This window comes from Vulpes vulpes, chromosome 2, assembly GCF_048418805.1.
Source record: "Vulpes vulpes isolate BD-2025 chromosome 2, VulVul3, whole genome shotgun sequence".
In the NCBI taxonomy this organism is placed as follows: Eukaryota; Metazoa; Chordata; class Mammalia; order Carnivora; family Canidae; genus Vulpes; species Vulpes vulpes.
Window position 1 is genome coordinate 144,858,071 of NC_132781.1, and position 27,502 is coordinate 144,885,572.

Here is a 27,502-nt window from a genome sequence, read left to right on the forward strand (position 1 = left end):
TACAGCCACTCATGAAAACAGTACGGACATTCCTCAAAAATTAAAAATAGTACTACCATATGACCCAGCAATTCTGCTTCTGTGTATATATCCCAAGGAAACTAAAACACTATCTCAAAAATATATCTGCATCCCTCATGTTCATTGCAGCATTTATGATAGCCAACATACAGAAACAACCTAAGTGCAAGAGTAAGTAGTGTGTGCGCGTAGGAATATTATTCAGCCACAAAGAAGACAGAAGGAAATTCTGCTATTTTTTTTATTTTTTTAAAGATTTTATTTATTTATTCATAGAGACAGAGAGAGAGAGAGAGAGAGAGAGAGGCAGAGACACAGGCAGAGGGAGAAGCAGGCTCCATGCAGGAAGCCCGACGTGGGACTCGATCCTGGGTCTCCAGGATCACGCCCTGGTCTGCAGGCGGCGCTAAACCGCTGCACCACCGGGGCTGCCCAAATTCTGCTATTTTTGACAATATGTATGAACCTTGATATGTTATGCTAACTGAAATAAGTTAGAGAAAAGTCAAATTGTGTATGATCTCACATGTATGGGGAATCAACAACAATAAAATAAGCTCACATATACAAATAACATATCGGTGGTTACCCAAGGGGGGCGGGGGATGGCAATATGGGTGAAGAGAGACAAAAGGCACAAACTTTCAGTTATGAGACAAATAAGTAAGGGATGTAATATACACCATGGTAATGACAGTAATATTGTACTGTATGTTTGAAAGTTACTAAGAGGGCAGCCTGGGTGGCTCAGCAGTTTAGCACCGCCTTCAGCCCAGGGCGTGATCCTGGAGACCCAGAATTGAGTCCCACGTCGGGCTTCCTGCATGGAGTCTGCTTCTCCTCGGCCTGGGTCTCTGCCTCTCTGTGTGTGTCTCTCATGAATAAATAAATTAAAAAAACAATCTTTGAAAGTTACTAAGAGAGTAAATCTTGAAGGTTTTCATCACAAGAGAAAAACATTTAACTGTGTGAGGTGATGGATGTTAACTAGATGAGAAAGGTAAGCTCTACACTGGGTACTGGGCCTTTTAACAGGACAACTGAGATCAAGTGTGGAAAAATTTTTAGATCTTCAACCACAACTCTTCTGATCAGGCAAATGCATGGTCCAGGGGCCTCCCCTCTCAGACAATGAAGTCCACTGAAATTCCCCCCCTTACTCCAGCTGTCACCCCATTAATGCAAGGACATTGAGAATAATGCTAGAGATTTCTGCTGTAAGTCCCGTTTTTAGTATCTCACATATAGTCGAAGCAATATCTATTACCAAGCAAACAACTCAGGTATCTGGTATTTTCATAAAGACTTTGTAAGACACAAAGCTTTCAATTAAAAAATTATTTATTAAAAAATATTTCCTAATTCTGATTCCATATCAAATTAGACATGGAGTGATGTTACGAAAGCAGTAACTCATCAGCTCCGTTTGTAGAGAGGCTGACAATGACCTCATTAATTCCTAAGCATATTCTACTGAATAGTGGAATACAAATGCAACTCATTCACTTCTGCACAAAAGGGAAATATAATTGTTATACTCCATACTAAAGCTTTTATAAAGCTTGTCTTCATAATTTCAGTTAGAGATTTAGCTAATATAAAATGATACTTGCTTAAAAGAACATCTAAGCAATGCTTTGCATTTTCTTTTCCTGCAAAATTCAAGGAAAACATGATTGTTTGGCAGATTCTTTGTTGCTCACGAAGAACCACCTGAGATTACTTTCTGTTTCTACTCTTCCATTCATTGTTTCCAGTGATTAAAACATGCTGGATACATAATTAAGAGAACACTAGAAATGCCACAGAGATCCCAGAGCTTAGGAGTTTCTGACAAGTTTTGAAGTTTTTATAAACTTCAAATTAATGTACAGGATAAAGAGATTAAAAAATGACTTTTAGAAACACACACTCAAAGGAAACACTTCAGTACTCTTTAACATTGTACTGGTCTCTCTTTCAATGGTTCAAGCAGTCAGTCTTTTCTCAACAGTTTCTTGATAAGCGACAAACCTTCTCAAATTCATCTTCACATTGTCGAGAACACACAGCTGATCTGGACTGTATTTACCTCTCCCTTCTTTTCGTATCTGCCAAAAAATCATATGTGAATTGGTATATATTACTAATTTCGTTAGATAAGAAAGCCTTTGATTTGGGGTGTGTTTCTTTTCAGAACAAAGCTGCCAGAATTTGGTGAAAGATCTTCAATTTCCAAGGTAAAAGAATACAGTGTGTGAGCCATAAAGATAAATTAAGATTATACAACTTTTAAAAATGATAGTTACAAGAATGGATGAATTGCAGACTTTAAAAGAATAAGTTTTGGGGGCACCTGGTGGCTCAGTGGTTGAGCGTCTGCCTTTGGCTTTGGCCCCGGGTCCTCGGATCGAATCCCACATCAGGCTCCCCACAGGGAGTCTGCTTCTCCCTCTGCCTGTGTCCCTGCCTCTCTACGTCTTTTATGAATAAATAAATAAAATCTTAAAAAAAAAAAAAGAGTAACTTTTATGGTATGTGACCTGGACTTCGCCTCTAGTCTAGAGCAGCAATTCTCAAATTTCGGTGTGCAACAGCATCATCCGGAAGGCTTGTTAAAAAACAGATTGGTGGGCCCACCCACTGTGTCCGATTTTCAGTAGGTCTGGAGTTGGGCCTAGGAATTTGTAACAAGTTACCAGGTGATTCGGATGCTGCTAATCACAGGGCAATTCTGGAGAGCCAGGGCTCTTGAGAAGTTCTTTAGTAAAATACATTGTGTATCATGTTGAAATGCAACCTGGGGCTAAATATATACCAGGCAGTCTTTAATGCAATTGTGGCTTCATTCACAGAGGAGCTTCATATGAAAAACTACAGGCTGCCCTTCTGGCTAGCAAAGAAATTTCATTAGGGCTTTATACCTTTGAGAAAAGAAAAACACTTAATTAAACATCATTACCAAAGCAATGCATATTAAGTAGGAAAATCAATCAGAACAGCCCTCCCAGTGGTTAGGGGTTGTTTTGCTAGTTCATAGTTTACATAACTCCTCTCCGTGCATTTGCTTCTGCAGTCTAAAGACTTAACTACATCTGCTTTCCTGCAGCTGCAGGGAAATAGGGGATATTTTCTTCTTACCACGTAGACTCCTTTTTCAGATGTTTCAAGGGCCTGCCTGCACCCTTTAAGAACCCTGTGGATGCCCACCATGTACTGGTATGGAAATACATCTAGGAGATCGTGTTAAGAGAAAACACAAAGTGCAGGGTTGTGAATATATTAGGCTACCTTTTGGAAAAGAAAGGGGGGAAAATACTAATGCACATCTGTCTTTACATGGAGAGATATCACTCAATTTGTTTACTGATGATAAACAATAAAACCTCTCACTGCTTAAAAAATAGACAAACATGGGTGAAGAGGGTCAAAAGGCACAAACTTCCAAAAAAAAAAAAAAAGGCACAAACTTCCAATTATAAGCTAAGTAAGTCACAGGGATGTAACGTTCAGTATGGCGACTGATTGTAAATTTGGAAGTTACTAGGAGTAGACCTGAAAAGTTCTCATCGCAAGAAAAAAAATGTCCTCCTATGTGTGGTGATGGATTTAACTAAACTTTTTCTGGTAATTATTTCCCAATATGTACATGTATCAAACCATTAAGCTGTACACCTAAAACTAATACAATGTTATACATCAGTTGTATTTCAATTAAACAAAAAACAAAAAAAAAAAACCTATAGGTTTGAACTGTAATTAAGGCAAACTGTTCAAGTTTTTTCCCCAATAACTTAAGGTATAATAATAGGTAACTTATACCCCAATAATAGGTAACTTAAGTTACCTATTGGTGAAACTTAACTCAATAAATGTCAGCCACTAAGATGACATTTTTTTTTTAAGATGACATTTTTAAATATAAGATAGCAAAATATGAAAATGTTAAAAACAAACCAACACTGCTGTCCTTAAATCAACACTGACTTTAGATGGGCCTACAATTTAGAATGTACATGGTGTGTGTTGCTAGTTTTCTAAAGAAAACTAATTCTTATGCCTTAAAAAACTTCAGAAAATTTAAATTACTAGACATACAATCATAGTCTCCTAGAAAGTTATCACAGAGTTCTCTCCTTGAGCAATCAATTCTGTATTAGAAGCTTGTTAGAAGAAAGCAATACACATTGGGGGCACCTGGGTAGCTCAGTCAGTTAAGCTTCTGACTGCTGGTTTCAGCTCAGGTCATAATCTCAGGGTCATGAGATCACCCCGCATCTGGCTCCAAACTCAGCATAGAGTCTGCTTGTCCCTCTCCCTCTGCTTCTCCTACTCTCGTTCTCAAAAAAAAATTAACAAAACAAATACATACTGGAAAACAACAGAAGTAAGCTAATTTCTCATCCAAACTTCTATTTTCTTGACAAAGATTTTTTTTTTTAAAGATTTTATTTATTCATGAGAGAGGGAAAGAAAGAGAGAGAGAGAAGCAGAGACACAGGCAGAGGAAGAAGCAGGCTCCATGCAGGGAGCCCAACGTGGGACTCGATCCTGGGTCTCTAGGATCAGGCCCTGGGCTAAATGTGGCACTAAACCGTTGAGCCACCCGGGCTGCCCGAGATCCCTCTTGACAAAGATTTAAAAGTAAATGCTTAATCTGAAATCTAAAAGCAAAAAGTACAAATATTTTTACTTCTCAAAATGACATAATTTAGAAATGGAAATTTTGTTTGTTGGTTTTTTAAGTAAACTCTATGCCCAACATGGAGCTCAAACTACAACCCCGAGATCAAGAGTCACAGGCTCCACCGACTGAGCCAACCAGGCGCCCCCTAGAAATGGGATTTAGAGAAGTGGAAGATGGCAAACTTAAACTTGCAGAAATGTGATTCAAGGCTGTTTTTTAAATTCCTGGCGGCTCTCTCCTGGTACCAAGTTTCTGAAAATTACTTAAAAAAAAAAAATTTTTTTTTTTTAAATGTATTTATTTGGGGACGCCAGGGTGGCTCAACGGCTTGGCGCCTGCCTTCACTCCAGGGCGTGATCCTGGAGTCCCCGGATCGAGTACTGCATCGAGTTCCCTGCAGGGAGCCTGCTTCTCCCTCTGCCTGTGTCTTTGCCTCTCTCACTGTATCATGAATAAATAAATCTTTAAAAAATAATAATAAATAAATGTATTTATTTGACAGAGAGCAAGAGAGCACAAGCAGGGGAAAAAGGCAGAGGGAGAGGAAGAAGCAGGCTCACCGCTGAGCAGGGAGCCTCATACAGGACTTGATCCCAGGATCCCAGGATCATGAATTGAGCCAAAGGCAGATGCTTAACTGACTGAGCCACCCAGGTGCCCTTGAAAATTACTTTTTGATTCAAAGTTAGCTTTGATGTTTCTAGTGAAACAAAAAAATAAAAGGGCAAATGAAGGTAGCTACATTCTCTGATAAAGATCAGCATGCAGCACCAAAGGGAACTATTCCTAACATTAAAATCAAGTTCTAATTTATCACCTATAATGATTTAAAATAAATTTATATGTACATGAAAGTGCTTTGCAGGTCACAGACTAGACTGCTTCTCCATAAGCACTGTTAGCATTACTGAACTCTTATAGAAAAGGAACCCTGCCCACACCATTTTGGCCCAAGTCACAGTGATTCAACACAAAGGCCTGAGCTCTGACTCAGCCAACAAGCATTCTTCAGTTCCATGGATGAAGCACTCTATGAATCATTGGGAGTGTATGGAGGGAACTGCATATACTCCCTTCTTGGAGGATGGTGAGACCAAAGCATTTCTACACAAAAGAGCTACATACCTTCATTTTGAAGACTGGCTGGAATTCTTTCAGAGCAGATAACAATTTAATTTGAACTGAGGCCCTTTCAGCTTCTTTACCATCTGCAAAAACATCGAAGAGGGCATCCAAGGCTTCTCCTGCCACCACAAGGGAGGGATCTTTGGTGGCAACCTCAAGCAGAAAGCATCCAATGGTCTGGAGTCAATAATACATGTTGTTATTGTCCAGTATTCTAACATCAGTTTCCAAAAAAAGTACTAATTTTAAATGTGGCAACAGTTCACGCATGGTATCTTAAAATTTAGAGATGCCAGAGACAAATTAAAACTTTGAAAGAATTAAAGACTTCACATATATTTATAAATACACCAAGTATAATATCAGCAAGATAAATTAAGTATATTAGAGTTTACATTCCTAAAGTATAATATCAACAAGATAAATTAAGTATATTAGAGTTTACATTCCTAAATAATATAAATTAAAATACAAAAATGATGATTGGTTTTATAAAAGGTTGGTTTTAGAAATTAAAATTTCCCCTCTATCTCCCTCAAAAAGGCTTTCTCCATGGTGTTAAAATGCAGATATATATCTGTAACCAAAAAAAAAAAAAAAAAATGCTTTTAAAATTAGATGAAAAAATAAAATTGTATGAAAAACACTTTAGAACAATTAAAAATAAAAACATTAAATCTCGGGATCCCTGGGTGGCGCAGCGGTTTGGCGCCTGCCTTTGGCCCAGGGCGCGATCCTGGAGACCCGGGATCGAATCCCACATCAGGCTCCCGGTGCATGGAGCCTGCTTCTCCCTCCGCCTGTGTCTCTGCCTCTCTCTCTCTCTCTGTGACTATCATAAATAAATAAAAATTTAAAAAAAAAAAAAAAACATTAAATCTCATTCTGCTTCCCAGTGATGATGTTTAGCACCCATCTATCCTTTTATGATTAGCTAGCTAATGAACAGGTCATTCCCAATCTGCAAGGAACTGTTCAAGGGTAAACTTATTTTGTTTTGGCTGTTCTGCTTCACCCTTTATGTCTTAAGGGTGATGGGCACATCTGGTATTATTAGTGGGAGAGTGGAAATGTTAAGAACAGCGAGTTCAAACTCCAGCTGTGACGTAAATAACAATCTGGCTCTTAGAAAGTCCATTACCTACTTAATTTTCTTATCTAAATTTAAGTAATCTAGATAACCTCTAGAATAGTATTTAGAGTTAATAAGATGTAATAAATTATGAGGCACACAGTATCACCTATGAAGTAGTTTTATTAAAAAGATTAACCTGTATCTGAATCTAATCTAGCCTTTAGATCTAACTTTCAGTTTGTAGAAAACACAGAGGATAAAGGAACAAAGCTTCACACCACAAGGAAGCAATCAGACAAATCCAGAAGGTTGGATACTGTGAGACAGCCGACCCCAGGAGCTGAGGTAAAAACAGGTGGTAGTAGGGCTGGGCCAGTCAGTAGAGCATGTGACTCTTCATCTCAAGATCATGAGATCAAACCCCATGTTGGGTCTAGAGCTTACTTAAAAAAAAAGAAAGAAAAAAAGAACAAGTGGTGGGAGGCAGTGCTAGGGTAGTGGTAGGAGAAGTTTCCAGATTGAGGGAAGCTTAGAAGATCCCAAACCAAACATAACATGCAGACTTGATTTAGACCCTGGTTTAAACAGACTATCTATAAATAGATGTTTTTGCAACAGCTGGCAACACTTGAGGATAGACCATTCATAAGACATATTAAACAATAGGGGAGGGGCAGCCCGGGTGGCTCAGCGGTTTAGCGCCACCTTCAGCCCAGGGTATGATCCTGAGTCCCACATCGGGCTCCCTGCAGGGAGCCTAGCCTGCTTCTCTCTCTGCCTGTGTCTATGCCTCTCTCTGTGTCTCTCATGGATAAATGAATTAACATCTTTAAAAAAAAACAAAAACAAAAATAGGGGACACCTGGGTGCTTCAGTCAGTTAAGTGTCTGCCTTGGGCTTGGGTCTTGATCTCAGGGTCCTGGGACTGAGCCCCTTTGGGCTCCCTGCTCAGGGGAGAGTCTGCTTCTCTCTCTCTTTTACTCTCTGCTCCCCACTCCCACCCCACCACTCATGCTCACTGTCTCTCAAATAAGTAAATAAAATCTTAAAAAAAAAAACACCCCACAACATGTTAAACAATGTCAGTTCATTATCTAAGGATAATGGTGGTTATGTAAGAAACGGTCCCTATTTTTTTTTAAATTTTTTTTTTAATTTTTTATTTATTTATGATAGTCACAGAGAGAGAGAGGCAGAGACACAGGCAGAGGGAGAAGCAGGCTCCATGCACCAGGAGCCCGATGTGGGATTCGATCCTGGGTCTCCAGGATCGCGCCCTGGGCCAAAGGCAGGCGCCAAACCGCTGCGCCACCCAGAGATCCCACGGTCCCTATTTTTAAAAAGAGATTTATTTGAGAGAGAGAGAGAGAGAGGTGTATGTGTATGAAGGAGAACAGAGGGAGAGAGAGAGAGAGAATCTTCAAGCAGACTTCCTGTTGAGTGTGGCGCCCAAAGCAGGGCTCAATTCCAGGACCCTGAGATGATAACCTGAGCTAAAATCAAGAGTCCAACACTTAACTGAGTCACCTGGGTACCCCAAAATTGTCCCTATTTTTAAGACATGTATACTGAACCAAAAGGGGCAAAAGAACACAATGGCTTTAATATGTTAGCTTTAACTTTAACATACTTCAACATACCCAGCAAAGAAACTATATGAAGTGCAAATGATTATTAGTGATCATTAAATATACTTGACTAGTACACAAAATTCATTGTACTTTCTACTTTTCTTCATGCTCAGAAATGTGACTAAATAAAAATATTTCAAAAATCTCATATTATGCCTGAGAAAAACTTGCTGCTCCTCCTAAGTGAATTTTGGAAATTATAGTCTTGGGGGGGCAGGAAGTGACTGAACATGCACATGCTCATCTGTATATGTATACATAGACATAGCCACACAGCTATATTCCCTCTCACTTATGGGTCTATGTATCAAAAATCCTTAAGAGTCATACAGAAGAAATGGGTAACAGTAGCTGTGTCTCTAGAGTCATACTAGGGGGGCTAGAAATTTAGAAATGGTCTCTGATTATATACTCTTTCCTAGTTTTCTTTTCTGAATCTTTTATTATATGTATATATCTTTTCAAAATAAGGTTCTTTAAATTATCAGTCCTTGGGGCCTCTGGGTGGCCCGTCTAGTTAAGTGCCCAATTTTCTCTTTTTTTAAAGACTTATTTACTTTAAAGAGAGAGACAGAGACAGAGACAGAGCACACAAGGGAAGGCACAGAGGGAGAGGGAGGGAGGGAGAGAAAAGCAGACACTGCACTGAGCCCAACACAGGGCTCGATCTTACCACCCCTGAAATCACAATTTGAGTTGTAATCAAGAGTTAGATGCTCAACTGACTGAGCCACCCAGGCACCCCAAGCCTCCAACTCTTTTATTTTGGCTCAGGTCTTGATCTCAGCGCTATGAGTTCAAGCCCTGTGTCGGGCTCCATGTTGGGCATGGAACCTCCTTAAAAAACAAAAAGAAAACGGTCAATGTTGTAAAGTTTTGAGCAAGTCCTAATATTCAGTTTACTACCGATTAATTAGTAATCAACACTATAGCAATTATTATTAGCACAATGAAGGGTAATTTTACTACCCCTGTCCTTTTAGTTACTAGTGATGCTGTGTCTCTAGCAGTGTAGTTCCTGAGCAACTGTGCTGAGATAAAGTGCTGGAAGCAAATATGCTGAGTTTCTAGGGTACTTGCTGCTTAAAATTTTCGGAATATTAGAGTGGACTGTGGTATTATTCAGAATATACTTTAGCCTGTGTGCCAAGACAACTGGTGAGTTGTTCCGTCATCAGGAGGAGAATATAATAGCCATACAGTCTCTGCAACAGCAAAGACAGACACCTGGGACAATTCTGAACCTGGCCCTTCACTGAAAACAAATTTATTTCTGACAAAGTATCTCCAGAATAAAGTTATATGGGAAAATGCAACTCATTTCTCAAGTGTCTACCTAATTCATAGAGTTTGATCATTCCAAAGGGCATATTTTAATAATGTACCTTAGTAAGCAACTTCTCAACAGGATTTCTTCTCATGATGTTCAGAGAAGTTTTTATTTATTTATTTATTTGTTTAGTTTATTTATTTATCTATTTAGATTTTATTTATTTATTCATGAGAAACAGGGATCCCTGGGTGGCGCAGCGGTTTAGCGCCTGCCTTTGGCCCAGGGCGCGATCCTGGAGACCCGGGATCGAATCCCACATCGGGCTCCCGGTGCATGGAGCCTGCTTCTCCCTCTGCCTGTGTCTTTGCCTCTCTCTCTCTCTCTCTGTGACTATCATAAATAAATAAAAATTAAAAAAAAATATTCATGAGAAACAGAGAGAGGCAGAGACACAGGCAGAGGGAGAAGCAGGCTCCATGCAGGGAGCCCAACGCAGGACTCGATCTCGGGTCTCCAGGTTCACACCCTGGGCTGAAGGCGGTGCTAAACCGCTGAGCCACCTGAGCTGCCACATAGAAGTTTTTAAAAATCCCATACCAACTGTTACCCTTTCCTGTTTCTAATGATTTAATGTTTCACGTTGGAAGCATATAGTTTTACCTTAAGAGTTTCCAGTGTTCCATCTTCTTTGGCGAGGACGCTGCCTGTGATTCCTAAAATACTAACAACGTTTACTCTAACCCCGGTATTACTACTATGAATGCTGGCTGTGCATAGTGTCATCAGTTGATCAGGAGTCATGCACTGTTGAAAAGGAAGAAGAGAGTATTTATAGTGTTAACCTCGACCAGTTCCAATAGCATGCACAACAGGACAGACAGAATGTAGATGACAGAAAAGTTATGTATCCTAATCATTCCTTAATACGGCTGGTAATCCTGAACCAAGATGAGCCCTGTTCCTGTCACTGTCATTATTCAATCTAACATAGCTATTAGCCCAGAAGAGAGGCTTCATTTCTTATTTCATGTGAAGAAGACTTTCTGGGGGATGCCTGGGTGGGTTAAGCGTCCGCCTTCAACTCAGGTCATGACCTCGGGGTCCTGGGATCGAGCCCTATGGTGAGTTCCTTCCTCAGTGGGGAGTCTGCCTCTCTCTCTCCCTCTGCCTCCTCCTCATCCTGCTTGTGCTCTCTCTCTCCTTTTTCAAGGACTGTATTTATTTATTCGTGAGAGACAGAGAGAGAGAGAGAGGCAGAGACACAGGCAGAGGGAGAAGCAGGCTCCATGCAGGGAGCCCGACGTGGGACTCGATCCCGGGTCTCTAGGATCAGGCCCTGGGCTGAAGGTAGATGCTAAACGCTGAGCCACCCAGGCATCCCTGTGCTTGCTCTCTCTCTAATAAATAAGATCTTAAAAAAAAATAAAAAAAAAAAAGACTTTCAGTCGGATGTACACACACTAAAGAGATTCTAATTTCTTTTTAACAATGATTATAAAAAATGGTTTGAAAATATAAGTAGAATCATGTAGCTTTAATAAAACTCGGCTAATCTATACAAGTTAAGAACTTACCCTGAGATGTGTATGTTACAGTAAATATGAGAGATTGTAAAAACCATTAAATCATAGAGTGCTTCCGCTGTGTAGTGATAATTTTCATTCTAAGCTAATCTGAACACACACGAGGATGCAGGTATCACAAGAGAATTCGAGTATTGTATTGCCAGGCTATTATTACCTGTGAGGAGTAGCACAGTGTGGTGACCAAGGGTTTGGGATCTGACATTCTGGGTTCACATCCTGTCTCCTCTCCTTATCACTCAGCAATCCTGTGTAAGATACTTCCCTCCACTAACATCTCCATTTCCCCATCAGTGACACTGGACAGTAGTCATCATGCAGTTGCTATAAGGACTAAATTATGCATATAAAGAACTCACTAAATGTTAAGTATTATTAATATATAAAAATACTCAACAGTTCTAAATCAAACTCATTTCTGAATCATCTGCAGTGCTTCTGCCAAATCTAAAGGTAACAGCTAATATGCCCAGATTTCTTCTAATGAAAACAATCCTACCAACCATGGTATTCTTCACAGCCACAACAAGGCTGCCAGGATGCTAGAGGCACGCTACTTTACTACAGGCCTGAGTCACACATGTAAGCTGCCCAATACGCACAAACCTACAAGGCAGAGAAGTGGACAAGGGAGCAGGACAGTTGTACTCCACTCCTAGTGCTGTCACTCAGCACCTCTGGTCCCTGATTTCCTCTCCTTGTAAAGCATTAGAGAGCCAGGATCCGGGATCCCTGGGTGGCGCAGCAGTTTGGCGCCTGCCTTTGGCCCAGGGCGCGATCCTGGAGACCCAGGATCGAATCCCACATTTGGGCTCCCGGTGCATGGAGCCTGCTTCTCCCTCTGCCTGTGTCTCTGCCTCTCTCTCTCTCTCTCTCTATCATAAATAAATAAATAAAAAAAATTAAAAAAATAAAAAATAAAAAATAAAAAAAAAAGAGCCAGGATCCTTCTAGTTCTCAAATTTTATGCTCATGTCCAATACATACCCAACCTGAGAATTTATAGTCTCAATATATATGAATGCCCAGAAATTAACTGTGAGCAATTCTCTTTAAATGTCAGACTGAGGGAGCCCTGGGTGGCGCAGCGGTTTAGCGCCTGCCTTTGGCCCAGGGCGCGATCCTGGAGACCCAGGATCGAATCCCACGTCGGGCTCCCGGTGCATGGAGCCTGCTTCTCCCTCTGCCTATGTCTCTGCCTCTCTCTCTCTCTCTCTCTCTCTCTCTCTCTCTGTGACTATCATAAATAAAAATTTTTAAAAAAAGGAAAAAAAAAAAACATTAAAAAAAAAAAAAAGTCAGACTGATCCCGTTAGCTACTGCTGAAGATCATGAAAAATCAATAAAAATACTTTATATTCCCATAGGCCCTACAGTATAGAGTTTTCTAATTCCCATTTCAAAGAAAATGAGGGTCAAATGTTCTTGAAAAAAATTCTCAAATATGCAAAAAAAAAAAAAAAAAACTTTAAAGACTAAAAACTAGACACCAACAGCCCATACTGTATTTGACAGTAAAACATGAGAGATAGACTCATTAAACTGTAGACCAAGATAAAGTTTGGGGAGCAATGCTCTAGGGTGTGGCTATGGAATGACTAAGGGAAGGAGGGAAGAGCAGACCTCTGGACAAAGCAAGGTCCAAGAACTTCGAGGCCAGGTGACTAAGGGGAGCATCATGTGGAACTCGAAGTCACCCAGAATCATGACAGGACTAGCCAAGAGTAATAAAGCCCAATAGCCAGAATCTTGAAGGACAAAGGGTGCCCAAGGCATAGTGAATGGCTAATGACCAAGAGAAGTGGGTAGTATGGTCTAATGACACATTAATCAAAATTTTGATTAAGATTTTAGAAACGAAGAAGCAAGGATGGTTTAGCACATTGGTTCCCAAATGTAGTGTGCATGCCAGTCACTAGGAGAACTTGTTAAAATATAGATCACTGGTCCCCTCAAAGTTTCTGCTACAGTGGACTACAGGCAAGGCCCTAGGATTTGCCTTTATACACAAAGAAGAAAAAGGCCACCAACCCAAGAGCAAAACTGGCAAAAGATAGGAACAGTAACAGTTACAGAAAAAAAATGCAAAGGCCCTTAAAGCACATACAGACATCCAGTCTCATCGTCATAAGAGAAATGCAAATTAAAATTGAGATAAAATTTCTCACCTATCAAACTGGTAAAAATCCAACATCCTGACAACATAACTCTGTTGGTAAGGCTACAGCAAAACAGGCACTCTCAAGCACTGCTGGAGGAAATTCAAAATGCCTCAAATTCTAAGGAGGGGACTACAGCAATAATTAGCAAAATCACCAATCCATCCATTCTCCAAATCAGCAAGCCCACTTCTGGGAAACTATCCTGAAGACACAATGGCAAAAACATAAAATAACATCTGCAAAAAAGGCTATTCACTGCAGTTCCATTTGTAATAGCAAAGGACTGGAAATGAGAACCCCATCAACAGCAGACAGGTTGAATGAGTAAGGAACACCTACACAATGGAGTAACAGAACATGAAGCTGTAAAAAAGAAATGAGGAAGATATCGGTTTACTATGATGATTAATAAGGGGGAAAAGCAGGGCAAGGTGCAGAAGCACTACTTTAAGCAAAAAGGGTGAAATACACATGCCTACATATTTGCTTATGTTCTCAAAATAAGAACAATGGAATGATAAACCCAAAAAGGAGTTACTCAAAAGAACAGGGCAAAGGGACAGAAGCTAGACTAAATATAAATAAATAAGTTGTGGTAAAACATACATAACGTAACACTTGCCATCTTACCCTTAAAAAATATATATATTGTATTTATTTACTCATGAAAGACACAGAGAGAGTTAGAGATATAGACAGAGGCAGAAGCAGGCTCTGTGTGGGGAGCCCAATGTGGCAGGACCCCAGGATTACGCCCTGAGCTGATGGCAGACGCTCAATCACAGAGCCACCCAGGCATCCCCCATTTTAACCTTTTTTAAAAAGATTGACTGATTGATTGATTTTTAGGGTGAGCAAATGCATGAGCGGGGGGGAGGGGCAAAGGGAGAGGGAGAAGCAGACTCCCAGCTAAGTAGGGAGCTTGACTCAGGGATCGATCCCAGGATCCCGGGATTATGACCTGAGCTGAAGGCAGACACTTAACTGACTGAGCCACCTAGGCTCCCCAAATCCACTAATTAATCTTAACATCACAAATTTATGAAAATATATAATTTGTGATATAAAAGTAGAAAATATATATAGCAGTATGAATTATTCTTGCCAAAAAATTTGATCCTGAATCTAATTAAGACTCTAGACTTAGCTCCCAGTTTATAGAATGTATGGACAATAGAGGAACACAACAATACTATCCTGAGAAACCAGCCAAATCTCATAATGGGAAAAACTACAGGACAAATGACAGCTTCTTCAATGAATAAATAATATAGAGAAGGGGAGTTGGTATGGGAAATGTTTTAAATTAAAAGATTTAAGAATCTGTAAATATACTAAAAGCCACTGAATTGTACATTTTAAATGGGTGAAGTGTATGGTTGGTATGTGAATTAAATCTCACTAAAGCCATTAAAAAATTTTTTTTGAAACCAAAGTATCAAAGCAATGTGTGGATTTTCTTTGGATTCTGATTCGAACAAAACAAATAAAAAGACATTTTTGTGACAATCAGAAAACTGAACTCAGGCTGCATATCAACTGATAATTAAGCAATGTCTGTTGATTTGGGAGTAATGGTACTTCTGGTTTTTTACTTCTGGTTTTCTGTCACAGACACATAACGAAGCAGTAATAAAATACTTATGGTGAAGTAACATGACTGGCTTTAAAGTCATCTAGGGAACAAAAACAAAAGTATAAGGGAGATGAAGGGAACAAGAATGCCAGGATGTTTGCCTAAAAAAAAAAAAAAAAAAAAGAATGCTAGATGCCAGGATGCTGCCAACTCACTGACACTTGTGGTTCATCATACTACTAGCTCTGGTTTTAGAGATATCTGAAAATTTCCTTAATAAAAAGAAAAGAGGGCAGCCCTGATGGCTTAGCGGTTTAGCACCATCTTAGCCCAGGGCGTGATCCTGGAAACCCGAGATGGAGTCCCACGTCGGCTTTCTCCATGGAACCTGCTTCTCCCTCTGCCTGTGTCTCTGCCTCTCTCTTTGTGTGTGTCTCCATGAATAAATAAATAAAATCTTAACAAATAATAAAAAAAGAAAAAGAATAAGTGGGAAACCAGGGCAGCCTGTGTGGCTCAGCGGTTTAGTGCCTTCAGCCCAAGGGCCTGATCCTGGAGACTGGGGATCGAGTCCCATTTTGGGCTCCCTGCATGGAGCCTACTTCTCCCTCTGCCTGTGTCTCTGCCTCTCTCTTTCTGTCTCTCATGAATAAATTTTTTTTAAAAAAGTGGAAAACCACCCATCACATAGAGATGCTGAGGGATCACTGTGGAATCAGTGGGCATGCTTGAAAATTTTTGTAAAATGTTACAGAAAAAGACAAATGACACTCAGAGAAAATACTTCTAACAGATATGCCAACTATATCACATCAATAAAAAAAACAAACCTGTGTGTGTGCTGGTGATGGTGGTGGGAAGAAGCAAAATATTTTACGTTTTGTTTTAAGCATTTTTGCTTTCTTTTTACAAGGATCATATATTACTCTTGTAAGAAAAATAAACACTTTTAAAAAAACAGGTAAATAATGAATTTTGCCTCCATAATACAGAATCTTTGCAAGTTTCACATAAAAATTCTTAAAAATCTTACCTGAGAAATGTTGTTGGAGGCCATAGTTTGCAAGAGGGCCCTCAAGGCACTACTTATGGCTTCTAGAAAGTCAACATGCTTAGCAAAATCTAAAACACAAAAATGAAATATAAATTTGTCTTCCTCTATGCTAAGTTTTTTTTAAATTTACTTATTTATTTTTTTTAAATGTTTTTATTTTTTATTTTTTTATTTATGATAGTCACACAGAGAGAGAGAGAGAGGCAGAGACACAGGCAGAGGGAGAAGCAGGCTCCATGCACCGGGAGCCCGACGTGGGATTCGATCCCGGGTCTCCAGGATCGCGCCCTGGGCCAAAGGCAAGCGCCAAACCGCTGCGCCACCGAGGGATCCCTATGCTAAGTTTTTTTGTAGAAAAAGATATGGAATCAAAACACAGCCTGTTAAATATTAATACATGCTATTCTAATTAAAACATTTTTTAAAAGATATTATTTATTTATTTATGAGAGACACAGAGAGAGAGAAAGAGAGAGGCAGAGACACAGGCAGAGAGAGAAGCAGGCTCCCTGCAGGGAGGCCGACATGGGACTCGATCCTGGGACTCCAGGATCACGCCCTGGGCTGAAGGCAGGTGCTAAACTGCTGAACCACCCAGGGATCCCCTAATTAAAACATTTTTGACATTAAGCCCAAACTTCTAGTCAACAGCCCCCTGTGGACTGTATATGTAAGTTTGAAAAGACATCCACAATTGAAATAACCCTAACAAGGGCACATTCTACAGACAGTCCTTGCCTTTCCGATGCTGGATTTTTATTTAACTGGCTTTTTAGCATGGGATACACCTGAGGTAGCTTCATAGACAGAATTCAGCTTTTCACAGATTGCCATCACGGTACTGGGCAGACCTCCCATGGAGATGTCTCCCAAATCAGACTGCTTCCTAACAACCCAAACCCACTCCCTAGGCAAGAGCTGTTGCTTGCATAGGGCTGGACCACTACACCTCCATGGTTTCAGTCTTCTATAGTTTTTACTGATCCAACTTCCCCTTCCCATTCCTGCTCATTTTTAGTGTTTTCTTTCTTACCCCTGAGGTGGGAAGGGAAAGCAATGAACTTGCTGTGGTAGATAATACTGTCCAAAAATAACCACAACAGTCTATTTCCTCACCCCTTGAATTTGGGGGGACTTTGTGACATCAACCAACAGGACACATGAACATGACAGGCTAGGTCACGGAAAGACAACATGACTTGCACCTGACTCACATATATTTGCTCTCTTCTCTTTCTCAACTCTTGCCTTTGGAACTCAGCCACCATGTTATAAGGAAGCCTAGGTCACATGGCGAGGTCACTTGTTCTGGTTGATAGCCCCTATGAACCACCCATCAACATGGGACTGAAGACTTCAGACAGTTCTGGCTTCTTGTTTTCCAGCAGAAGCCCTAGGCTAGAGTTTTCTCAACCCTGCCACTATGGACATTTTGGACCAGACAATTCTTTGGGATCCCCTGTACACTGTAGGATATTTAGCAGCATTCCTGGCTTCTACCCCCTAGATAACAGTAACAACCCCCAGGTTGTAACAAGAAAAAATGCCCCCAGACATGGCCAAATATGCTGTGGGGGAGGAGGGTACGGTGTGTGTGTGTGTGTGTGTGTGTGTGTGTGTGTGTGTGTGTAGGGGGCTGCTCCTAGTTGAGAACCCCTAGCCTAAACATTGTGGAGTAGAGACAAACCATCTCCACTGTGCACCGTCTAAATTCCTGACCTATAGAAACCATGAGAAAAACCATTATTGTTGTTTTAAGCCACAAAGTTTGGGGATGAGATAGATACTTTGGCTTTCTGCTCTCTAGTGCCTGGGGCCCTATAATTATTCCAATGCCCCTTTTGGGGCTGCCTACCTGAGCATGATGTAGCTTCTGCACATACCTGAATCAAAGCTTATTATATTTTTTTGCCTCTCATGATCATATATACATTATGTACTGAAGTAGGGAATGCCCGTAAATCTTACAGGAGAGATACTAGCATAGCCTTAGGATCAGACAGACCTGGGATGGAATCCTGCCTCTGACGTTGTATGACCTCTCCTTCTGGCCTCGGCTCAAACGTCACCTTCTCAGAGAGCCCTTTCCACCGAACCCATCTCCTTTTATGTTCTTCCTAGATGAAATTACATTGTATCTTTGTCTGAGATTGTAAGCTCCATGAGCATCATGATCTTGCCTAGCTCATTTACCCCCATATCCCTTGGACCTAGAGTGGTACACGGCATAGTGTTCAAGAAGTATGTGTTAAAGGAATGAGTGCCCCAAAGGAGTTCCTCAAATCAGCTTCCTTATCAGAAAGGTGGGGTAATAATACCTAGCTCATAAAGTCTAGTACCCAAAAGCCACTCAAAAATTGGTGTGAAGTTGTTGCTACTAAAATTCAAAAAGTCACCCTGGCTCTAGCAAGTAGGTTATATTTGAATTTGATTAGAGCTATTAAGCATAGCCCTAGAAATTCACCAACTGCACATAAACCAACAAAAAAAACAAAAAAAAAATCATGAATAACTCAATATGAACTAGAACACATTCAGAAACAATTTTTTTTCTGTCTTGCATTCTTAGAAAAGTAACCATTACCTTAGATTCAAAACCCTAATCTAAACCACGTTACTATTTTATATTATGTGTAATTCATACTCTACCTAAATTAAGGAAAACATGCGGGTGATTTTTATTGAATTCACATTTCTAGTCACGTATCCAAATTTGGGAAAGAGACTTCAAATTATGCTGCCTTTCTGACAAATTCTCAGGTCAACCCATGTGGTATTGTTGAAGAAATTAATATCAACAGAAGTTAAGCAAAAGAAGGTGGGCGAAAATGTCTTTCCCCTCAACAACTTTGTACAGCATTTAAGAATTGCTGCACATGTAAAAGCAGGTAGGTAGCCAACCCACAGGTAATCAAACAGCAAATTTTTATTTAAGTGACTTTCTCGGGTTGATTTTCCATATCCTAGAAGAGAACAGGAAACATCCCAGAATGGGTGCTACTATCATTCTAATTGTAGTGAAAAGAGCTTTCTACTTCCCCAAATGTGGGAAAACAGGGAACCCTAAATGATTATGGAACCCAAGTAATGGAACAAATGATAGACTGACCCAATCTGAAAACAAAACATCGCTATAATTTTTTAAAAGATTTTATTTATTTATTCACGAGAGACACAGAGAGAGGCAGAGACATAGGCAGAGGGAGAAGTAGGCTTCCTGCAGGGAGCCCTATGTGGGACTCGATCCTGGGACTCCAGGATCATGCCCTGAGCTGAAGGCAGATGCTCAACCACTGAGCCACCCAGGCATCCCTAAAATTTTCTTGATGTTCTGAAGATTAATGGTTTTTAACAAAGGAGACAAAGGTATTAACATACTGAATGCAAGGACCAGAATCTGATTCACTGACAATGTTCTCCTTTTATCTCTGATGTCAGCCACAGGGTGTAAGCATCACAAATTTTGTAACTTTTCACAACTGTACTTTAGCATTAAAAATAAAGCAAGTTAGGCAGAGTTGTATGATCCTCATACACTTAATGTTCAAACATGGTAACAAAAAGTTAGAGAAATTTGACCCCATCTTCCCCAGAAAATTCTCCAGTAACAGTTCACACCATCCACACAAAACCCACAAGATTACGTTATTTAATAAATCTCAATGTTTCAAAGGAACTTTAGCATACCATCTCTCAATATAAGCAATTATCCTTTATCAAAAATTTCAATCTGATAAGAAAAGGTTATGTCAACAATACCTATGAACTTGGAATTTACTTAAAGTGTTTAATTATATTTTCCCACAATTCAGAAACTTTCCATGATTTCTCCAAGGCTAAGCTGGTATCGTTTTCCTGTGATCTTCCAGGTAATAAATGTGCAAGCATCAGTAACCACAAATAGCCAGCTGAAAGGGGAGAAACATGCCCAAGTGTTTTCTGTACAGCAGTGGGACAAAGTATGTGAGCTTTACTTCAAGTGAAATGAACTCTAATTGTTGGGGTGGAAATGGAGCTTCTGGTATCTTGACTGGAGCTCCCCACTGAGCAGGAAAATGGCTGTTTGTTCTGCCAGTAGGGCAGACAGGATTCCTTCAGGGTACGCAGGTCTTGGAAGTAGTGATAGGCTAGGCTTGCTCCCCTGGGGGCCTGGCTATGTACAACCCCATTTGGCCCAGTTCCCAGCAGGGAGAGCCCATGTGAAGGGGTGAATGGGAGTGGCCCTGAGCAAGAGTAGCCCTCCTCGTCCTCTACCATGGGATATTGGGCTGTGCTGGTGGGAGCCAGAATGTCAGCAAAAGTCAGATAGAACATCCTCTTTCCCATGTCCCCTGCCCCCCATGCCATCCAGATCTCTGCCTGGTTTATATGGCTGGGGGACCAATGAAAAGATACAGTTATCAGGCCAGCTCACACCAAGTCAGCTCTGTAGCCAAAGCGTGCCCAGTCTTGCCTGTATCCTGTCTTAGGTGTGGCTGGGCACAGTCTTCTCATGATCACACCAGCTAAAGAATGCACAGCCTGAGATCAATGGAAAACTACATCTGCTGACAAATGCTGGAAGGTCAATAGAGACAGAACAATAACTATGTACGGGCATCTGAATCTTTACTTAATTTTTAAAAACTGACCTAGAACTTTTTTTTTTTAAGAATCTCAGTATTCTGACTGACTTATTTATTTGAGAGAAAGAGAGACAGAGAAAGCACAAGCAGTGGGTAGAGAAGCAGTCTCCCCACTGAGCAGGGAGCCTGACATGGGGGCTCCATCCCAGGACACTGGGATCAGGACCCGAACAAAGGTAGATGCTTAATCTACTGAGCCACCCAGGCACCCCTGATCTAGAACTTCTAAAACATGCACTATTAAATGCACAGCACCTTGTATTAACTTGATAGAGTGCAAAGTAGGGGCTCCTGGGTGCTCTGCTCAGCATTGAGCCTGCATCTCCTTCTCCCTCTGCCCCTCCCCCCTGCTCAAGCTCACACTCTCAAATAAATAAAATCTTAAAAAAAAAAAAAAAGATTTCTAGAAGAACTAGGGAGTGGGGCAGCTGGCTGACTGGCTCAGATGGAGGAGCATGTGACTCTTAATCTCAGGGTCACTGAGTCTGAGACCCACACTGGGTGTAGAGATTACTTAAAAACAAAAAGAACTTAAAAAAAAACTGGGGAGGAACTCTTAAATGAATATCTATATAAAAGCTTATATTTAGTCAAAAATGGCCATATTTTGATCTTTTAAGAGTTTCAACTTTTTTTTTTAGTTTTATTTATGTAAGTAATCTCTACTTCCAATGTGGGGCTCAAACTCATGACCCTGAGATCAAGAGTCACATACTCCTCCATCTGAGCCAGCCAGGCGTCAACTTAAGAGCTTCAACTCTTGACTTAATGTTGTATCTGAGAAGAGAATAAGTTTAATAAATAGTTTACAATGAGATATATGAACACTACACTGAATGTAACACAGTTAAGTTATAGCTTATTTGGTGGTTAAATTTTAAAATTAGTGCAGAAAGCAAATATTAAATATCTTCAAATTTACCCTCAAAAACTCCCTAGACACTCTGAAATTGGGGAGCTGAGAGCAGCCAATTCTTATCTCTCAATTACCATCGATGCAGACATGCAATGCTGGGACGTAATGTGGAGAATTCTCTTTTACTACATAAAATACCATTTTTCCCCCTCCCTCTCAGTTTTTCTTCTTTGGTTTGGTTTGAGTTGCTATAGTTTGATGTGGCCAAGTCAAATGAGATTCTATTACCACAAACTATGAGAATCTGTTAGAGTAGCACACATTAACACTTGTACAGCCAGGCCATTTAGAAAGAATAGTTACCTATGTATGCTATCTCTCTAGGTTTCTGTGTACAAATGAAAGTAATTCATATTAGAGAGATCCTGGTAACACCTTTTACCAAACAAAGGTGTTTAAAGAAAGAAACATATTAGAAAAAATCAGAGTACAGTACTCTGTCTAGTAGTCTACAATTTGACTTAAGAACACACATACAGGGATGCCTGGGTGGCTCAGTCGGCTAAGTGTCTTGCCTTCAGCTCAGGTCATGACCCAGGGTCCTGGGATTGAGTCTCGCATCAGCCTCCCTGTTCTACAGGGAACCTGCCTGCACCTCCCTCCCCCTTTGTCTCTCATGAATAAATAAATAAAATCTAAAAAAAAAAAAACAAAAAAAAACCTCAGGGATGCCTGGGTGGCTGAGCAGTTGAGCCTCTGCCTTTGGCTCAGGGTGTGATCCTGGAGTCCCAGGATTGAGTCCCGCATCCGGCTCCCTGCATGGAGGCTGCTTCTCCCTCTGCCTATGTCTCTGCCTCTCTCTCTCTGTGTCTCTCACGGATAAATAAATAAAATCTTAAAAAAAAAAAAAAAAACTCAGATACATATTTTTATATTGAGAATCTCTCTGGAAGAACATGCAAGAAACTGGTAACAGTGACTGATTCTGGGAGAGAACTGGATGGTATGAGAAAAAGGAGAGAGGCTTTCTGCTTTACATCCTCTAATAACTTGTGAATTCTGTAATACATCCATGGATTATCCAAATGTAAATGAAATAGTTTTATTTTAAGAAGAAAAAGACTAGAGAATTAACCAAATATCTAATATTTATGATATTACGATATTTGTGATTCAGCTTTATTGGCCTGACATAATGCAATTTTAATAAAAAATAAAAGTATAGCCCATAAACTAGCTTACATATATTGTTTGGACTCTATGCCACTGGCAACTATAAATATGACTCTTCCTGCTTGGGAAAGGTTTCTGCAGGTTGGATGACAAACACGGCAAAATGCCAAAGTCCAAGTTCCTGGGCCTTCAAAATTCTGCTTGATCCAAATAGTCTTTCACAATGAGTCCTAAATATTTACCTGGCTGAGAAAAAAGCAGCTGTGACAGATGTTGTGCAAGTGTCTGAAGGGCTGCAGGGCCCCCAAGATGGTCCACATCCAGGAGGGAGACAAGACTCTGGAGACACACGAGGGCTCTGCACTGAATAGTGTTCATTCTGGAAAGGAAGTGGAAAGAATGTGATGTTTCTCTAACAGTATTCCAACAGAATTCAGTATTTGCTTTTAACCTAAGCTTTGGGCTCTGACTGGAAATACCTGTACATAGGTGTATGGCTATAACAAAGAATCTTAAGGTGAACTGATTATCTCCCTAATCAAATTGCTTGAGCACTCAGGGCCTGAGGCACAACTCACTTATGAGTCATAAGGAATCTGCTTTAGAAAAACTTTTACGCATGGCAGCATTGGCAAAACGACTTTGAGTTATGAAACAGGACACACATAAGTGCTCAAAGCATATACAGAATTTAACAGTTTATAAAGCAAACATGGTGCCCCTAGAAAATAAACACTGCTAAAAAAAAAAAATCATAAACACTGCTCAGCACCCTCGCAGTGCACATACCCCTTCCCTGTCTCATCCCGCCTCTCTGACCCCTAAAGGCTACCACTATCCTGACTTTTATGGTAAACATTTCCCTGTTCTTTATAGGTTTACCACCTAGTATGTGTCCTGAAACAAAATACTGCTGCCAGTTACTGAACTCTATAAAAAAGGAATCTCGGTGTATATATTCTTTTGTGCCTTGCTTTCTTTTTCTTGTCAACCTTCTAGTTCAGGTTGTTTTTGTTTGTTTGTTTTTACTGCTTTTAGGTATTCTACTGTGGGATTACGTCAAAATTTACCTTTCCATTCTGCCACTGATGGGCACTGAGGTTGTTTCCAGGTTGGGACAACTGGAAACACACTGCTATGCACATTCTCATGCCTTAGAGCTTATAGGCACACATTTTTCTAGGGAATATACATAGGAATAGAACTCTTGGATCTGGGGGGAGTCAGTATCTTTTAGTTAGTGGTCCATCATTTCATGTAATAACATAATGACAAACAGTTTTGAAAACAGAAAAGTTCTTACTTTCTAACCAAAGATTTCCAAGTGGGACTCCTAGAACATAAGTCAACTGCAGTGCTGTTTGGAAAGGCAGTTTTCTCAAAAATCTAGATTTAAGAAAGGCAGTAAAGCAAAGGTTAAAAGAGTAGCGTCGTTTTCTACATGATCCCTTTATCAAGTCCCAACATATTACCTCTCAATGAAATGGTTAGGCTTGGGAAGGATCTACTTTTCAGCATACTCCCACTACTGTTAGTTCTAACTTGTTGTTTACCAATTACCTACAGTCTGGAAGTGAGAGTAAATCTCTTTTGCATACATGGCGAATAGTTCTCTTAAGCCCTTCCCATGCTCCAATATGAAGCTAGACTTGAAACAGACTACCTTCTTTGGGATGAGGTAGTTGGTGAAAGCAGTGTGAACCTCATGGGAGAGGCAGAGGGGAGACAGCAGCTGCCCACCGCACTCACTGAAGGAATTCTCCATAAATGCATCGCTCTCATCACTGCTAGAAAGCTCTTCCCACTCATCATCGGAGGGATCTGGGAAGAGTGCAAACCACATATAACTGAATATTTTAAAAAATCCTCATGGAAGCTCTCCTTTCAGCCCAGAGGGAGAATGTCTAAACGTAAACCATAAACTGGTCACAAACCTTCACTGCAGCACATGTTGACAATAATTTCCAGAGCAGTCTGCTGAGCTGTCAATAACGCTATGCTCTCTCTCAGTTCCTTGTCAGTGGGCTAAAAAATAAATAAATCAATAAATCAAACAACCAACTATCAATGTTTGGGAAAATATTATCACATGAATGTCCTTAGAGCCTACTACATGATTTTTACCCTTGGAATAGAGTGCATGGGGGATGGGGTAGCCAGAAGAAAAGTCATAATGTGCTGAAGTACAAACAAGCATTATGATTCCTCTTGGCACTGTGCAGCAGGCCACTCTTAACTGGGCTTCCATCTATCTACATGGTTATCCTCTAAGCATTGCATAGTTAGCTGGGGAGAAGAGATAAATACTCAGGAATTGTGAACTGAAATTACCCTGAAACTTAATCTAATTTGTTAAGAAGTAGCTCAGCACACTAAGATTAAAACAAGAGCTCATTTCAGAGACTAGGCACTTATACACAACACTTTTATTATTTTTTTTAAGATTTTATTTATTTATTCATGACAGAGAGAGAAAGGCAGAGACACAGGCAGAGGGAGAAGCAGGCTCCATGCAGGGAGCCTGATGTGGGACTCGATCCCGGGTCTCCAGTATCACACCCCGGGGCTGAAGACGGCGCTAAACCACTGGGCCACCGGGGCTGCTTTAACACTAACGTTTAGATGCTTAGACATCTTCTTGGAAAAGACTGCATTAACAAGAACTACTAACAAGCCCTTATATGACTAACAAGGCTTGGCTAAGGTGTAGACAGGCTTGCTTCCTGGCTTTCTCTGAAGCCAGCAATAAACCATTTATTTGGGGCACCTGGGTGGCTCAGTGATTGAGCGTCTGCCTCTGGCTCAGGTCGTGATCCCAGGGTCCTGGGATCAAGTGCCGCATCAGGATCCCTGCGGGAAACCTGCTTCTCCCTCTGCCTGTGTCTCTGCCTTTCTATGTGTGTGTCTATCATAAATAAATAAGTAAAATATTTTTAAAAATTAAAAATTAAAACATTTATTTAAGACTGAAGAAAGGGGGAAACACATGGGTGGCTAGCCAGTTAAGCATCTGCCTTGGGCCCAGGTCATGATCCCAGGGTCCTGGGATCCAGCCCTGCACCGGACTCCCTGCTTAGCGGGAGCTTGCTTCTCCCTCTCCAACTGTTTGTGCTGTCAAATAAATATACTAAATCTTAAAAAAAAATAAAATAAAATAAAAATAAACTGAAGAAAGGGGAGAACTTTCTTCTGGAACGTTCCATATTAATTATGGGAATAATTAATGTGAACTTCTCAATTACTAGTCTTAAAACGGGTTGTAGAAATTTATGTGACCTTAACTCTTAAATTACCTATGAAAAGTGAAATAGCTACATTGATATTCAGATAGTGTATAGGCTTAAAAAAAGTATCTTTTATTGTCTGAATGTTTCTTCTCAACAGGCTTCTAATTGTCTTCTTAATGCATGTGCAATATTCCATTAAATACACTAATTTGGAATATTTCAGATTACTTGGATATCTCACTTCCTCAGATTTACTGGGTCAAAGAAACATCTAAAGATCCTGTGATGTGTCCTTATTGTCCTTTCCAGAATGTTCATGCTGATCTATAATCCTCTAGCAACTTCTTGTGCAACAATCTGACTCCCACTTTGAACCGTGTTCAAATTATTATTTTTAGGGATCCCTGGGTGGCGCAGCAGTTTGGCGCCTGCCTTTGGCCCAGGGCGCGATCCTGGAGACCCGGGATTGAATCCCACATCGGGCTCCCGGTGCATAGAGCCTGCTTCTCCCTCTGCCTGTGTCTCTGCCTCTCTCTCTCTCTCTCTCTGTGACTATCATAAGTAAATAAAAATTTTAAAAAAAAATTATTATTTTTAAAGGTTTTTTTTTATTTACTCATGAGAGACACACAGAGACCTAGGCAGAGGAAGAAGCAGGCTCCATGCAGGGAGCCTGATGTGGGACTCGATCCCAGGACTCCAGGATCACACCCTGAGCCAAAAGGCAGACGCTTAACCGCTGAGTCACCCAGGTGTCCTGTGTGTTCAAAATTATTAAAAAATAATAAATAGGGGCACCTGGTTGGCTAAGTTGGTAGAGTATGTGACTCCTGATTTCGAGATTGTGAGTTCAAGGTCCAAGATGGATGCAGAAATTACTTAAGATCAATAGCAATGATAAAATAATAAAAATAAATTTAAAATAAAATTACTAAAAGATAATTATTTTTGATAAAATGTATTTTAAAGCAAAGTGTTCATTTAAAAGATGTAGCTTAAAAAAAAAAATAAATAAAAAAATAAAAGATGTAGCTTGAGGGGCATCTGGATACCTCAGTTGGTGAGGCATCTGCTGAGGGTCCTGGGATTGAGCCCTGCCTGCATTGGGCTCCCTGCTTAGCTGGGAGTCTGCTTCTCCCTCTTCCTCTGCCATTCCACCTGCCTGTGCTCTCCCCTCTCTTTCTTAAAAAAAAAAAAAAAAAAAATTAAAAAAAAAATTTAAAAAAAAAAAGATGTAGCTTTACTGCTGGGAAGAACATATATAAAAATTATTCCTATCTGCTTTGTGTATGATATTCAAGAAAACATTATTAGTGTCAACTCAAAGCTAAATAAAGACAAGCTCTTGTGGAGCTCTCATCCTCTTGAGATATATGAAAACCTGGCTCAGAAGAACCCTGAAATTAAGTTCTACTTCTTTAAAGAACTCTCCTTAAAAAAAAAAAAAAAAAAAAA

The 27,502-nt window shown here is 40.2% G+C and overlaps 1 protein-coding gene across 3 annotated transcripts in view; it reads right to left on the minus strand.

The window, feature by feature from the left end:
* The window catches only part of HEATR3 (HEAT repeat containing 3), a 69,685-nt gene that overhangs the window by 27,445 nt on the left and 14,738 nt on the right, over positions 1–27,502 (minus strand). For 2 of the 3 annotated variants that reach the window (XR_012000067.1, XM_026011726.2), the window contains exons 8-14: positions 24,755–24,845; positions 24,484–24,641; positions 24,124–24,206; positions 23,063–23,199; positions 16,146–16,234; positions 10,452–10,595; positions 5,813–5,989 (exon numbers count right to left, since the gene is read on the minus strand). Coding sequence is in view for 2 of the 3 variants with exons in the window: in XM_026011726.2 (XP_025867511.2) it covers positions 5,813–5,989; positions 10,452–10,595; positions 16,146–16,234; positions 23,063–23,199; positions 24,124–24,206; positions 24,484–24,641; positions 24,755–24,845 (879 nt within the window). In the remaining variant the exon portion in view is untranslated. Of the gene's footprint in view, positions 1–1,344; positions 2,112–5,812; positions 5,990–10,451; positions 10,596–16,145; positions 16,235–23,062; positions 23,200–24,123; positions 24,207–24,483; positions 24,642–24,754; positions 24,846–27,502 lie in introns of those variants that run through there. The other variant, XM_026011725.2, reaches the window with a different exon arrangement.